General features: G+C 29.4%; 1 protein-coding gene across 3 annotated transcripts; it reads right to left on the minus strand.

The window, feature by feature from the left end:
- Positions 1–1,634: 1,634 nt before the first annotated feature.
- LOC116768068 (alpha-tocopherol transfer protein-like) lies at positions 1,635–14,992 on the minus strand. 3 transcript variants are annotated; one of them, XM_032658691.2, is made up of 7 exons: positions 14,886–14,992; positions 11,102–11,194; positions 8,125–8,284; positions 6,473–6,722; positions 5,752–5,862; positions 4,390–4,526; positions 1,635–2,656 (listed from the first exon to the last, which is right to left on the minus strand). In XM_032658691.2, exons 2-7 carry the CDS (start codon positions 11,187–11,189, stop codon positions 2,566–2,568), a joined length of 837 nt encoding a protein of 278 aa, XP_032514582.2. In that variant the 5' UTR covers positions 11,190–11,194; positions 14,886–14,992; the 3' UTR covers positions 1,635–2,565. The 3 variants fall into 3 exon arrangements, with proteins under 3 accessions (XP_032514582.2, XP_032514581.2, XP_032514580.2); XM_032658690.2 differs by lacking the exon at positions 14,886–14,992 and adding an exon at positions 14,290–14,431; XM_032658689.2 differs by lacking the exon at positions 14,886–14,992 and adding an exon at positions 14,022–14,179.
- Between the last annotated feature and the right edge of the window lie 74 nt (positions 14,993–15,066).

Consider the following 15,066-nt stretch of genomic DNA (forward strand, 5'->3'; position numbering starts at 1 on the left):
ATAGAACACCGTAGTTCTAAACGAGAACAAAACTTTATAACCACTGAATTATAAGATATTATTTACTTATTAAAAATTAAAAAATAAACTGCTTCCGTGTCATATTGGCAATAACTAAAAACTGCGTACAATAAACGAGTATTAATGATTGTACTACAATACGTAAGTTTAAAAAATAAAATAAACTCACAATGTCTTTGATACTGTCGTTTATAAGTTAAATAGAAACTATAAATGTTTAATTTATAATATATAGATGACTTTAAGACACTTTATATTAACAAGTAAGTCGAGTAAACCGCCATATTTGAATAACTCACAGAGAATGGTATTAAATATCGCGTGATTATGATCGCATTTCAAGGGCATTGTCTCAATTTCGTATCCATTTATATTTTTTCATATAATTTCCTGTTAAATGATTTCCTAAACTTAACCAAAACAACTAATTTACATACTATTGAAGCCGCAGACATATTATGCTTTTAACTAGAAGTGACAAGCTAATATACTAAGATTAATATTACAAATAAGGGATGACATATACACAGCGGTATTTAAACCTAAATACAATGAAGAGATTTTCTGTCTCAATCATAATATTGGGAATATCACAATGTATGTACTTCTAATACTACCTAAAAGTAGAATTATATTCTACTGTAGTATATATTGAAGGAATATGAGAGGGTGGGAGAGGGGGGAAGCACATATACGCAGTCAGTTGTCAGAGGTGACCAGGATCCGTTCGTAAGGCGTGTTGGTGAGATAGATTAATCGATCGTAGATTTTAGAAGTGTACAAGTCTTTAGCTTGTGCTATATTCAAATTTCATATCACGATAAGTTTTAAATCGAGATAGATGAAAGCTCTTTATATGTAATTGTTTTTGGTTTTGTGTATATTTAATATATTAATAGTGATATGTTATGGAATATTATTTTGATAAGTCAGTTCTCTCCTTGTTTTTATGACTCTATCCATATATATATTCAACTGTAGGTACCTTTGCACAAGCTTACATCTTCTAATTTAGCATAACCCTTCTAGTGTTACATTTTTAAATATTCATTCACGATAGTTAAAACATAAGTATATGTACAAAAAACTAAAAACTGTCCGTGTTTAGTTTACGCGAACACGTACTAAAGGAAAGAAATAAGATTCCGTAAGTGATCGCTTGTTGTTCACAATTGCTTCAATTGTGTTTTACTTTAGTATTGCTTCAATAAATCCCGCAGTATGGGTCCCCGGAGTTTGAAACGAATGTAGGGACTTAATGTATGAGATAAAAAAATATTCACGAACCAAAAACGGGACGATAGTTTGTATGGAAATGAATTTAAAATTTCGTCATTCGAAATTACTTAAGAAGTTTGAAATATTTTAAGACCTATCAAAATTCAAAAACACTTAAGTTTTTTTTTAGGTCTAAAAATTCAGTTTACTTTCGACGTATGGCTTTTATATTAACTCGATTAAGTTAATTATTTCATGTGATAGATATGTCCTAGTTTTTTTTCAATGCTAAGTAAGTAAGGATTCTTATTCGGCTAGTCGCCAGTTAATTAAACCGCCATACAAGGTTGTATTAAAAAAAAAATTAAGACGAGGAATAAAAAATAAAATTAAAATTAAAAAAATCAACCACTTTATTCAATCCTTAAATTATATATTACACACCTGAGACCAGTTTCCATTAAAAATACATAAACAACAGCAACTGTTGTTTATAAATGTAGAAAAATCTGTGTAGAGTTATAATATATTAAAATTCAACATATATATGTTTACCACAAGTGCATGGACGACTGTTAACTCTCCGTATGTAGTGTAACAACACACACTTACGGTAAGCATGAAGATCTCTGTACACTTTCTTATTCCGTAATCGTCTTTAAAGAGAGATTATTTACCAAAATACATACGCATATAATGTATTATAAAAATTACCCTGTTTTTACTAGACAGCCATATATATATGTATATATATAATCAGTATTTTTGTGCGTATTTTAATAAAAATATTTGAATTCAATACACAAAGTCATTATGTGAGTTTAAAGTTCACGTAAATTATATGTGTTTCAATAGATTTAATGAGATTGTATGAAAAATTACTATTAATGTACAGGGTGTGTCGAAAGTTATGTTTGAAAAACATCAAAGCGTAATTATCTCATTACACCAAATAGTGAAGATAAACGTATTCATTAAATAATTTAATGATAATTAAGGTCTTTTATTCAGTGTACACCAACCCTATAATTTCCTTTCATATACCCACAGCTATTACTATACATGGATATAAAAATATACAATTTATTTCAACTTTCCACATCCTGTCTATACAAAACATGAGAAGCCTATATCCGCCATCTTTATTTTGTCATTATAAAGATTAATCAAACTCTTCGTTAGGACAATACACAATTTATTTATATAAAAAATTCTATTCAGAAATTTTTTAAACCAATTATATACATATATATGGATAGTATAAAAAATATCTTATGTATAAATATATATATAATATATAATAATGTCTGTTGATAATATCTTTGTTTAATCTATAGCTAGCTTCCTGAAGGAGCCTTCATCCGCGGACGTCCCGTTCTTTTTCGTTCGCCATAGATTTTCATCCAATAATTGTTCTCTGTACACAAATTATACCAATTTTAATCACCACATAATATCGTATATAGAGAAAATTAAATCCTTAATACGAGTTCGCTGGTGAAATTAATTACAATTTCTTGTATTTATATCAGATATCTTAGCGTTTGATAGCATCGTCGTAAGTATGAATGGAAGACTCGAAACGTTCAGTGTTTTGGTTAAACGCAAACTTATGGTAATTATGAAAACATAATCGAGAAAACTGTTTAAATGACCAACATAAATTATTTATATAAAACTAATATTTTCGGATTTAGTACGCGTTTTTTTATAATTTTAACTACACACTCTCGATGTTTCGGTTACTTTGCATCAACCGTGATCACGGCCACACGAGATGAAAAAAAAATATCTCGTAGAAGTCTAACATAATAACAAACGTGTAGTTAATACGAAAATATTAGTTTTTTTTTTAAATTAACAACAATGTTTAACTGATCAATGACTATGGGTTAGGTTAAAATTATCTCACAGAGATCTTAGCAGGTGATGTTCATGGTATTGTAAAGTTAAAACTAACCCATTATATTAATATTAAAAATAATTCCATATCAAAAACGAATTAATTTACTTAGAACAAAACTATTTTATAATTGTTGTATTCATTTCACGAAACGTGCACACGACATTTTTTAGAGCTCAAAAGTCAAAGGTTCTATATAAATATATAAATATGTGAAACACGCACACCGACCATTATAACATGACCTCTTTCAGATTCATGTTTCCGTAACCGTAGATATAATTAATTGTAATGATCCTAGAAACCTGAAAAATGGCAATCTTGTTCGTCTCCTTACTTTAAAAATATACAAAAATTCAAAATACAACCTTATAACAGAATAGAGTAGGCATAGAATTCCTTGCACGTGGTTTTATGTGTGTTTTACGCAAAACTTCAACACACGGACTCATAAATGAAATTCTTTCAAACAAATATATATTTTTTTGCCCTAGCTTTTTAATTTAAATATATACATATCCTGGCTAAACTGATGACTTTTAAAAGATTTAAACGCACTATCGTTTTTTATATATAAACATTAATGTTTGTTTATAATTATACTAAAGAAATTATTTTTATCGTTTAATCATCTATATAGTGCATATATACACGTACCTTCGCTCCATACAAAAACAAAACAACTAAGTCTACATTATTATATTCTCGCTAAATTACATTAAGGCATTACTCAATAGGACTGTTCACAGAGATTTATATTTTGTTAAAACTGCCATCTATCGAAAGTTAACAGAAACATTATCGACCGGCCGCTACTAGCGCCGCCTCCCAGCCAGCGTGACTAGTATCACAACTACGGATTGCTTATTCTCCACACAATGACGTCATATCAAACCTTGTGATCTATACAGAAATATAAGTATGTGTGTGTAAATACTTATGCATGTGTTATAAGGCAGTGCCTCTCACACTGTTTTAGAAATCGTTGAAGCTAATTGATTATATAAGGACTGTTTTTAGCCGGTGCGGCGTTTAAACATTTTTTTACTCTTCACCTTGATTACTTTACTGCGTGCAGTACATAAAATAAGTACGTACAGTACATACAGTACATTCGGCCTACTCAACAAGCCCCTGTCTGATTCCCTCATCATAGTCTATTCAGTGCAGATCTTATAGACGAAAGTTTTTTGTACTTTATGGACATATAAAAAAATATATATTTTATATGATTTATATATAATTACCTGTTATTCATAACTTTTTCCAAACTATCCTCCGTTAGCTCCGCCAGAGAAGGTTTCAGACCGCCATAATCTTCTGGCAGATCCTCTTTCTTTATATATTTGAATAATGTTTCAGATTTGGGTGAGTGGAAATGTATCTATAAAGAAAATAAAATATATTGAGTTTTACTGACAATAAATCTAAGAATTTTTATAATTATTCATTATATATAAGTGGATGGATCATAAGATTTCTAGTTCCTCGTTTTGGTTAGTCAATACAACACCAACTTAAAGATTACACTACAATTTGCAAATACTACCAGTAATTAATTAGTATAAGTACACACTATCATTTCATTTCAATAGAATTTAACAATCTTATAAACAAACGTGATCAGCTGATATTGACAGAGACTTCTCTATGCCTCTATTTATATAAAAAAATACTTTAATTTATTCATATTTTGTTAAGTATTTATTAGTGAGATTTTTAATGCGTTTAGTAATGCAGAACAGTTAGGAGATTATAGCATCCCAATAGCACTAAAATGGCGCACTTTTAAACAATGATTGGTTGCCAGCACTGCTAAAATTTTATCTCAATGCGTTCCAATGACTCTTCCAGATCAGAGTAATTTAGTGAGAAGGCATGGAAGAAACTTACTCTATCTGCGGGAAGGCAGATGAAACTGCTAAGCATTTTGCTGGTGGGATGTAGGGTACTCCTGGATAGCGCTCAACACACGCGTCGTCACGATAGGGTTTTAGGAATCAAACGTGAAGTGGTTAGCCTTTCGGTGGCCAGAGCGCAAAAAGAATTAATCACAAATGAACGATTGATAGGTTTTGTGAGTGAAGGCACTAGGGCTGTAAAATCAAACTTCAACCATACTCTATCATTAAAGCGGCTCAGGATTGGACTATAATGATGGATACGCATGAAAAACAATATAAAATACCAAGGGATATCCGTGACACCAGACACATCCCCAAAGACCATGCCAACAAGATCTAATTTGTACTTTTCAGCGCTATCTATTTTTATCAAAGTAAAGCAGACGAAGCCACGGGGAAAAACTAGTTCATTATATATTTATCATTAACAACACTCACTTTTCAAAAACAAAAAGACTTTGATGAGTAAAAAATTATCGTGACAATATGACAAATGCAATGAATTTTCGTGTTCAAAATAATTTTTAAATAAAAATTATATATACACAGTTGTTTAGTGATGAAAAGATTGTTATAAACAGTACATACATCAGAACTGAGTAATCGTGGTCAATTGCTTTGTTTACTAAATTGTTGAATTCTATTGAAGTGAACTATATATATATATATATGTGTGTGTGTGTGTGTGTGTGTGAATATATTTACCATTTCTGTATGTTCTTTTCTCATAAAAGGTTTCAGAACTCCGTATATTTTATCTATAAACGATGGAGCGTTTATCACATGCACCTGTTTTAGTCTTATTGGGATCGCGTCCTGAAATAATATATTATACATATATATATTAATATCAACAGATAAAGGCTTATACTAAAACCCCCAGCCCACCAATGAACAGAATCCAAGGTTCTAATATATAATAATAAAAAATAATAATTATGCAAGCACAGTATTCATATAGGATAATTAAGTTGTTAAGTATTGTACTTTATACTCAGAGGTTTCATAGAACGGACACATTAAATTGAATATATTACTTATAAAACAACAAACAACTTAACAACTGTTCGTATTTTTCATTATATTATTTCCAAGATTTTTTCACCGATTACATGATTTACGGTATGATTATGATTTTTTTCGAAGGCCTTGAATTAATATTCAAATGTATAATGCAGTATAATTCGTAAACACGAGTCGGTAAGGCGCGACAGTTCACGTGGAGAAGTAACCGGAACGCAATAATCAACGAGTCGCAGCTTCGAACCCGAAATCATTATTTATTTTATTCAATATTTCTACTAGTTTACTTTAAATTACACCTTTTTTCATAAATATATCATAGTATCATTGCAAATTATATATTACCTATATGTATAAAACAGTATAATTATATATATATATACTGTATATAAAACAAAATTACCTCCTGGTATTTGGCCAGTTTTCTAGCTACGGAAATATTCAATTTCGTTATAAACTTCAATGAGATGTCCTTGACGTCCATCAATACGATGTCCGATTCGTACAGATGTTTGTCGCTCATGAAAAATGCGTCGGTTGTTAAGAAGAATAGCTTGGCGTCTAAAGTGTAGTCGTAGGTGTCTAGACCGGGGTCATTGATCTGCCAGAGCCATAGACATGTGTTATCTGATAATTCATATTGTCCTATGTTACTGAAAAAAAATATTTATTATTATTTAATTAATATGACGTATTCAAAGCTTATGAGGTTAATATGAAAAATCACACAATAAAGGTTCTAATGTGTTTATTTAGTTATAATTATAACAGGAGATATAAAATGAAGATTCATCGACACGAGCGGTATTTGAACCTAAGACTTCTAGAGACGTGAGTTCTGATGCAAGTTAGGGCCGATCCTCACTATAAAGCCGTTCACAGTTCGTTCTCGGGCCGATTTCGATCTCATACATATCATGTTCACATCATACAACCTGACTCAGTCCACGATTCAGCCTCGAATTGTCAATAATCAAAGTCGAATGTATTGCATGTGGCTTGTAAATAATTAATAACCTTAGAAAATTATTATATTATTTGTAGTGAAAATATGTCATTAAACTTTTCATTAAAATTAGCATTTATAGCTGTTCTTCTTGATGAAGAAGATAATATTATCTAGGAAAGAAGAAAATATAAAGCAATGAGAAGTATGTGGGTGCATCCAAGTTTACTTTACTTTACTACAGTATAATTCAAATACAATTAAAATATAATTAAAATTAAAATATACTTAAAGTATTGCAGTTAATTGCATTTCATGTATGTACTTAACTACTTATCGCTTCAGCGGGTTATAGCTGACTGAACCCGAAAAAATATCCACACTATCGGTACAAGTCCTGACAAGTTCGATCTCGCTCAAAGAAAATTTTCTTCGAACCTGATCGTGATTGTATTCGTTATAGTGAGGGTCGGACCTTAGGCTACCGTCCCTTGACTCAGTCGGTGTAATGAGCATTACACATATAAGTTGTTATAATAATTAAGAGGGGGGGGGGGATATAAATGACAAAAACAATATAAAATACAAAAAAGTGTTGAAATGTTTTGAAGTATAAGTAATGAAATAAAAAGGAATTTTAGCGAGATAAATTTTTGAATCCTGCAAAAGGTTCTACGTAGTAAGTATAGTACAATTTTAGTTCATAAAAGATTTAGATTTAGTCCATAATTTTTTTACCGATGTCACTTTCGGTGTGTATACTTGAAAAAAGGATGGCCAGTTGAAACTTTTTGTTACATTTATCTAATAGGTTATTCACCTGTTTAGTTTCACTTTCGTTTAATTTTGGTCTCGATACGACCGTTTCTCGCTAAGCTATCGAACGTTAGCAAAAATGTATATTTTTTTAAAACAAGCCATAAAGTCTATTCGGACGCAATGTCCCTGAGGTTGCATATTCAAATGCCATTAACACCAAAGAATTTTTCACTCTATATACTATCTATTTCTAGAAACAAAAGAAAGTTTTAACACAGGGTGGGCGTCGGTGACGTAATTTTAGTGCCCACGTGTTAAATAATGTATCAGTATGGAACATACAAACTTACATAACTTTCATTATCTTTTGCATGTGATGCGAGTTCGGATCTCTGTTTGTCAAAAGATCTGAACACGAATTTCTTACTGTGAAAAATGTTTCCACTGTTGTCTTCGCTTTGTCCATGTCGTAGTAACAGCTATGAGCGAATCGTAGTAGGAGATGCTCGTCTGAATTTTAAACAATTGAGTTATTTATAGGTTTTAATATTACTAAAGGTTATACATTATTTTGATGTGTTCAGAATAAAAATATTGATGGCATAATTCACGTAAAACATTACAATGCATGTACTGTAAAAGTTAAATGTAAAGCACATTATAAATGCATGATTTATGCCTTAGTCAAATTTAATAATAGATTCGAAATTTCTATATAATTGTTAACATAGAAAATAATAAATTTATATTAAATATCGAGTATATTTTTTTAATGACACACTAGATTTTATTTATTAATATTTTTATTTAAATTAATTAATTATCTCTAGCATTGTGACTTTTAATATTATTACATAACATTTGTTGGTATCAAATAACATTTAATTTCAGCTCGTGGCTCAAACCAGCAAAGTTTAAACAAACGGCGAGGAAAGCGTATGTATATTAATAAAAAGACAAAGGATAATGCAAGAATTCACTGAAAACTAGCGACTTCTTCTAAACAAAACAAAGTTACAGTGACAATGGCATCATAATTGTAAATCTATGACGTCATTCAGTCGTTAAACAAAACTGTAACACAACAACTACCAAGTTGTACGAGCGATGCGATAACAGACTTCCGTTAAGAACGCTTTCTATACCACAAGTTCCCTTAGTGTTCGTGTGAACGTTGAACAATATATTTTACAATGAAACTGGTTTGATGGATTTAATATCACTTTTAAGACGCCATTTTCTTTTGTAAAATCAAATTGGCTGTCAATTTTAAGTAATGGCACAGATAATTAAGAAGTTACAGAATACAAATTTTTAAACTTATTTAATTTGTTTAAGCGTTAATTTAATAATGATTAAAAAATCGGTTTTATTTTGTTATTTATCGACGAGTTTTTTGTAAACTTAAATTAGTTTTGTGATGTGTTTTCAAAGTATAAGCACAATATACACAAAATTTGATTATGCTTAGATTTTAATTTCAAATATTTTGAAAATGGAACAGATTTTACGCAACGAATATAGTTTAAGTATAAAGGCCCTGTAAACTTGTTAGTTAAAAGGAGTAATTTATATGTATATCTACATAAAGCCTAAGTGATTGTATATATAATATATAGTGCACTTATCTCTATTGTACTTGACATATACATTTTATCATCACGATGCTTTTAACCTCATTAAAAAGACATGGATTGAGAATGTTTTTGCCTGTTTTGATTGACTTTTAAGTTATGTTGTACCCATTAGCTTTTGCTACGACTTCGCTCGTAATCGTACCCATATATATAATGTATTTAAGTATAAACAATATAATTCTGAATGTATGAAATATAAAATTCATGATTACTTAAAATCTTCTACTGAGAGTTACGAATATCTTAAGATTCATTGTTATATCTTAATATCATTGAGTGTAAATTCCATTAATATACTTTTAATTATTCAGATAAAGCTTGGAAAGAATTAACAAGTTCTATATTTATACGAAGGTTTTTAAATATATTAAATCAATATATTAAGGTTTGTTTTTTATGCTATGGCTTCAAAGACACGATTTTAATTAGAACTGGTTAGTTTGATGTCAGTAACAGGGTTAGGTAAAAGCTGCTCGCGTTTATGGTTAAATTTTAAATATGAATTTTACATAATAATTATTTACAGACATATAGGAGCAAATAATTTGATTTATATTACACGATTGACGATATTTACTTGTATTTATTTACTTAAACCTCTATATTATGTATATTAGAATTTGAAAATAATATTTAATGGTGTCAATATTTTTTTTATCACAGTTAAAGTGTGGACGGTACAAGAACTATCACCGGAATACTCCTGACACTTCTGGGAAAAGTCGCTGAGCAAATCAGACGTGGTAGAGACGACGCTCGACGCGTCATAGATAGCAAATATTATGTACCAGTACGTGCAAGTATTTATATATACTTGTACGATAATCACGTTTCGTTTTCGAGTTTTCCACATATATATATCTGGCACATATATATATACATATGTTTGAAAGCACAAATACGTAGTAATGATTTTACAGGCACGACAACAAATACATAATTCCTATATTAATCGAGGCAATATAAAAACGCTCTGTATACATATATTATAATTACCTTTACAAATAAATATGTCTTATATATATGAAACAAATATATTTACGTAAGTATGAAGTTATCACTAGAATAAGTGTTGAAGTACTTAATCTAGTTGGACTGTACCTACTTATAATTTCGTTTTAGTCTAGATAACCTTGACTATGTTTACACAGAATGCGACTCATGATATATATATTTTTTTTTTTTGATAAAATCGTGACGCAATTAGATAAGATTGAAAATTAGCATTCATTATATAATAAAAATGGTATATTCAATAAAAATTCCAGTAATACAATACTACTACTACAACTTTTATTCTTCAGTTTTAAATGTTATACGCGTGAAATCATTCATCATCAGCCTATTGGTGCTCACAATTGAGCATAAGCCTCTTCTCACATGGACAAGGTTAGAGCGTCTATCACCACGCTTGCTCAAGGCTGATTGGAGATAACAAACTTATCATTAAAAATATAAGTCCAGGTTTCCTCGCGATGTTTTCCTACACCGGCCGTTACTGGTGGCTAAATACTCATAGAAAGTACATATAACTTTGCTCATTTTCATATTCAAAATTTCAATCAATAGGTTAAGACAATAAGTGCAGTGATCATATGTAATGACTTTAAACCTAAAAAAACCTTGCATATTCCTATATCTTATATATTAATGTAATTAATCAATTTAAAAAAATAAACGTAATTCTCACCTAAATTCTGTGGTAAGTGTGGCTGTCCCTTTACCCATTCTTTCAGCTGTACTACGGAATTCGCTTGTTTCTCTGATATCTCCGACATTTTTTCTGAAAAAATCAATTAAATAATTTAAATAGTAAATATATATATATATATACATATTCATTTTTAGATTGGTTTTCGGTTATATTCACTTATAGACAATGAGAAAATTAAGATTGTTGCCTTATTTCTGTTTTTATCCTTGAAATAGTTTCAACAGTCATAAAAAGCAATTTTTATTACAAACAGATCAGCACATCAGTTACTCTTCGTTACTAAATTCTTCATTGTGAACATAATTTCACTAAATTATAATATTTCCTGAGTTATTTTGGGAAACCTTCGTCGTATTTTAAATAAAATTGACATAATGTTCAAAAAGACGTGTAACTCTTATATGTCAATCACATATTATAAAACAAAGTTCCTCGCCGCGTCTGTCTGTCTGTCTGTTCGCGATAAACGGAAAAACTACTGCACTGATTATCAAACAGTTATCACCACCCACTCGATAGCGTGATTCTTGAGGAAGGTTTTAGTATATAATTTGTTAAGTTTTTGTATTTACTTGTGTGTACATTAACGATATTTTTTGAAGGTGTCGGAAAAATATGAGCCGTCTGAGAGCTTTTAACGAAAAGTCTGAGATATAACAAAATAATATATGGTGGAAACGTGTATCTTGTATAGTTCTACAGAAAAGTCCGCGGTGGAATGTCTATATCTTAAGGACAACATACTATGTCCATTTTACAACTTTTAAAAATTGGCATTCCTAAAGCGTTAAGTCTTACAAAAATAAATTACTTCGTTTTCAAACCGACATCTGTATCTATAAATTACTTTTAAATCATTTAAATCGGGCTTACCGACGTACCATTTGAAAGTTATCATAATATAAGTTTAATAGTTCTCAAAATTAAATAGGCTATTTTATATTTTTTGTAAAGGGCCCTTGCGAAGCCGAGGCTGGTACCTAGTGTATATAGACAAAGTAAATATAGATTAGTACCTGCTATATACAGCCAATGAACGAAGATAAATAATAAAAACAAACTTATTAAAGTCACTTTCCAACTTTTTAATGACGTAACTCGGTATGAGAGATTGATATTAAAAGTGTATGCATTTTGGCCTTACCATCTTGTTATCAGTTATTATATAAACGATTTCAATTGAAAATACTATGCGTGTCCACTTTAAGAAGACCTCTTAAATACAGTGCAATTGCTATGATAAAAGAGCGGTATATTACATATAATTTTATTAATCACTAAGAAGGATTATATAAGGAGGTCGGTCTCAATTTGATTGAAACTATTTATGTATAATCATAGAAAACATCTTATTTATCATTTGATTTTACAAATATATTTCAATCGACAGTTTTTGGTATTGTGTCTATGAAATCCAAAGATCCTTAAAGTTAATTATATTATCATATTTGATGTTTTCCTGTACGGCTCTAGTTCAAGGTCGTCTCAAAATTTTTTGTTATATAAGTAAATTTTTACACAATAGAAAATTAAATACAAGGTTTAATGTCATGATTGTATTATCAGCGACATTAAAACCACTATAATAGATTTGTTCTCACAGTAAAGACCATTATTGAGGTTGAAATGTAATTAATATTAAGTAATTATGAAAAATTTGTTTACCATAACCCAATTCATAGTGCTGAACGCTTTCCTAAGATTTTAGTTAACAAACATATGACAGAGTACGCTTAGCACAAGTTTCAATAGTGACACAACATTCGAAGTATTTTCCTTTCCTCATTATATTAATGCGATGAAATAAGATTCGTAAATGGAAAACGGTAGACGTTTCGTATCTAGTGTCACGATGCAAACTTGGGGTAAGCGTTTTATAATATATGTTGCTATTAAGAGCAGACATATTTAAAACTCTTGGTGATTCAATAATGTCTTTCGAAGTTTTATCGCTTATTTTAGAATAATTGACAATAAACTAATAAAATCGCATACTACTGCTGAGCCTAATGACACTTATTTGAAATTAATTATTTCTACTATTAAATATTTAAAGACATAAATTGAATTGAATAACGATAAATGCTTTTCAACGTACAATAAATAATACTTTATTTGAATCCAATACAAATTAGTATGCAAGAATAAGACAAGAATAGATCGTTACGTTAGTTTAATTATCAATATGGACTTAATTAAAAAATTATGCAGACTAAATTGAGACAAGACTGAGTGTATCCTCAAGGTCTTTATAATGCTATTTAATCAATATCGTAAGTTACTTAGTTGCGAACAGTCGTTAGCTGCCTTAATAACACTATTTTTATAATCATTTTATATTACTACACTATAAGGTCATCTAGTTTTTTAGTATTATACGAGCCTTTCCAGTTTCTTGTTCTTCAAACTGTGTTATCATATTTAAAAAAAAAAAACAATAAATCTCTCAATAAATTCAATGCTACAATTTATTTGTATAGATTATTTTTAAAGTACTTTAAATGGAAATAAAAAAAATTGTTTAAATGTAGAGTTTCATACAAAAAATAATTATCAGACACTTTTGAAATAACATTAAAAACAGGTTTTATATACAATTTATGAAACTCTTTTTCATTGTTCTCAATGGGATATTTTGAATATTTAAATATTAAATACAGCAGAAATTATTTTCAGAAGTTATTTGTACCTAATGCTTTGCATTTAATTTTTAATTAATTTTTAATCCTAACAGACACCGATTAAGTATGAGAAGAATATCATAAACGATTTCATTATGCTTTAAAATCCTATTTCAGAACGATTCAATCTCAAGATGGTGACAGTATGCAGAATAAATATAGCGAATGATGGAAAATCATGTGAGTGGTAGTGAATTAAAATATTAGTGACATACCCAAGTCTTCGATAGATGCAAGAACGGATATACAAAATATTTTATCAAAACACGTCAGCAAGCTGACGCGACTCCGCGATTACTAGACCTTGGAAAGTCACAACGCGCAATCACCAACCGTCGCAAGAGTCGCATTTTGTTTGTCAAATCTTCCTCCACTTTTTATTTTTCATTTAATAGCTTATTGTGATAATTAGAAGTGCAATGTGTACATGACCATTACTTAATTAACCTTATTAGCATTACGACTATTATTATTTGTAGATACCTTTTTTTTAAAGATATTCCTTTTCTTTTACGTTTTCTAAATATCACGCAAATGCTGTTTTATTGTCTTTAAACTACTTACACAACGATAAAGCTTGATACTCTACTATTTAATAATTTATATTAAATGTGTCTTTCGTAAGTCAAAATGAAATTTAAAATGTCGCCATGTTGCTTCTTTAAATATAAAAATAAATAAAAAAAATTTATTACTTTTTATCAACTATCAATAAATAATATTACTGTTTTGCAAAGAATAGATACCGGAAAGTAATAATTTAATTTGTATTATTTAGAATATTTGAAGGGAAACAGACAGTTTTAATTCTAAAACCTTTCAATAACATTTATAAACTGAATAGGTTTTTAAATAAACGAAAACCTAGATCAATATTGTCTATCTTGTTACACTACACACATATACCTACCTCTAAGGAAAATTTTAAATTGACTCTTTTCCACATAGTTTAAAATTTGCTCATTTAGTAAATTGACAATCTTATCTTTATAAAAACAAAACCTACTTAATAGTACTCCGCACAGAAAAAGAAGTTTAAACTATAGCTTAAAACAAATAATTGAACAACATAAACTTACCTAAGTCTGGGGAAAGAATTACCAATGCTTTGTTAATTATTATGTACTTTATGAAACAAGGACTACTACGTCGTCAAGGACATTTTAGATATATGTTTTGAAGTTTAAAGAATTCTAGGAACAAATTGAAAGCTACAACAATTAAAATTAGCGCCATCAGCTATTTTTTTTTACTAGCAAC

This window comes from Danaus plexippus, chromosome 19 (genome assembly GCF_018135715.1).
Source record: "Danaus plexippus chromosome 19, MEX_DaPlex, whole genome shotgun sequence".
Classification (NCBI taxonomy): Eukaryota; Metazoa; Arthropoda; class Insecta; order Lepidoptera; family Nymphalidae; genus Danaus; species Danaus plexippus.

Bases quoted from the DNA above. Each gene is read 5' to 3' on its own strand.
- LOC116768068 (XM_032658691.2), bottom strand. From the start codon at position 11,189: ATGTCGGAGATATCAGAGAAACAAGCGAATTCCGTAGTACAGCTGAAA. The intron at 5,863-6,472 runs GTAATTTTGTTT...ATATTATTTCAG, and splicing joins AACTGGCCAAATACCAGGAG to GACGCGATCCCAATAAGACT. The intron at 4,527-5,751 runs GTAAATATATTC...TTTTCTTTATAG, and splicing joins GAAAAGAACATACAGAAATG to ATACATTTCCACTCACCCAA.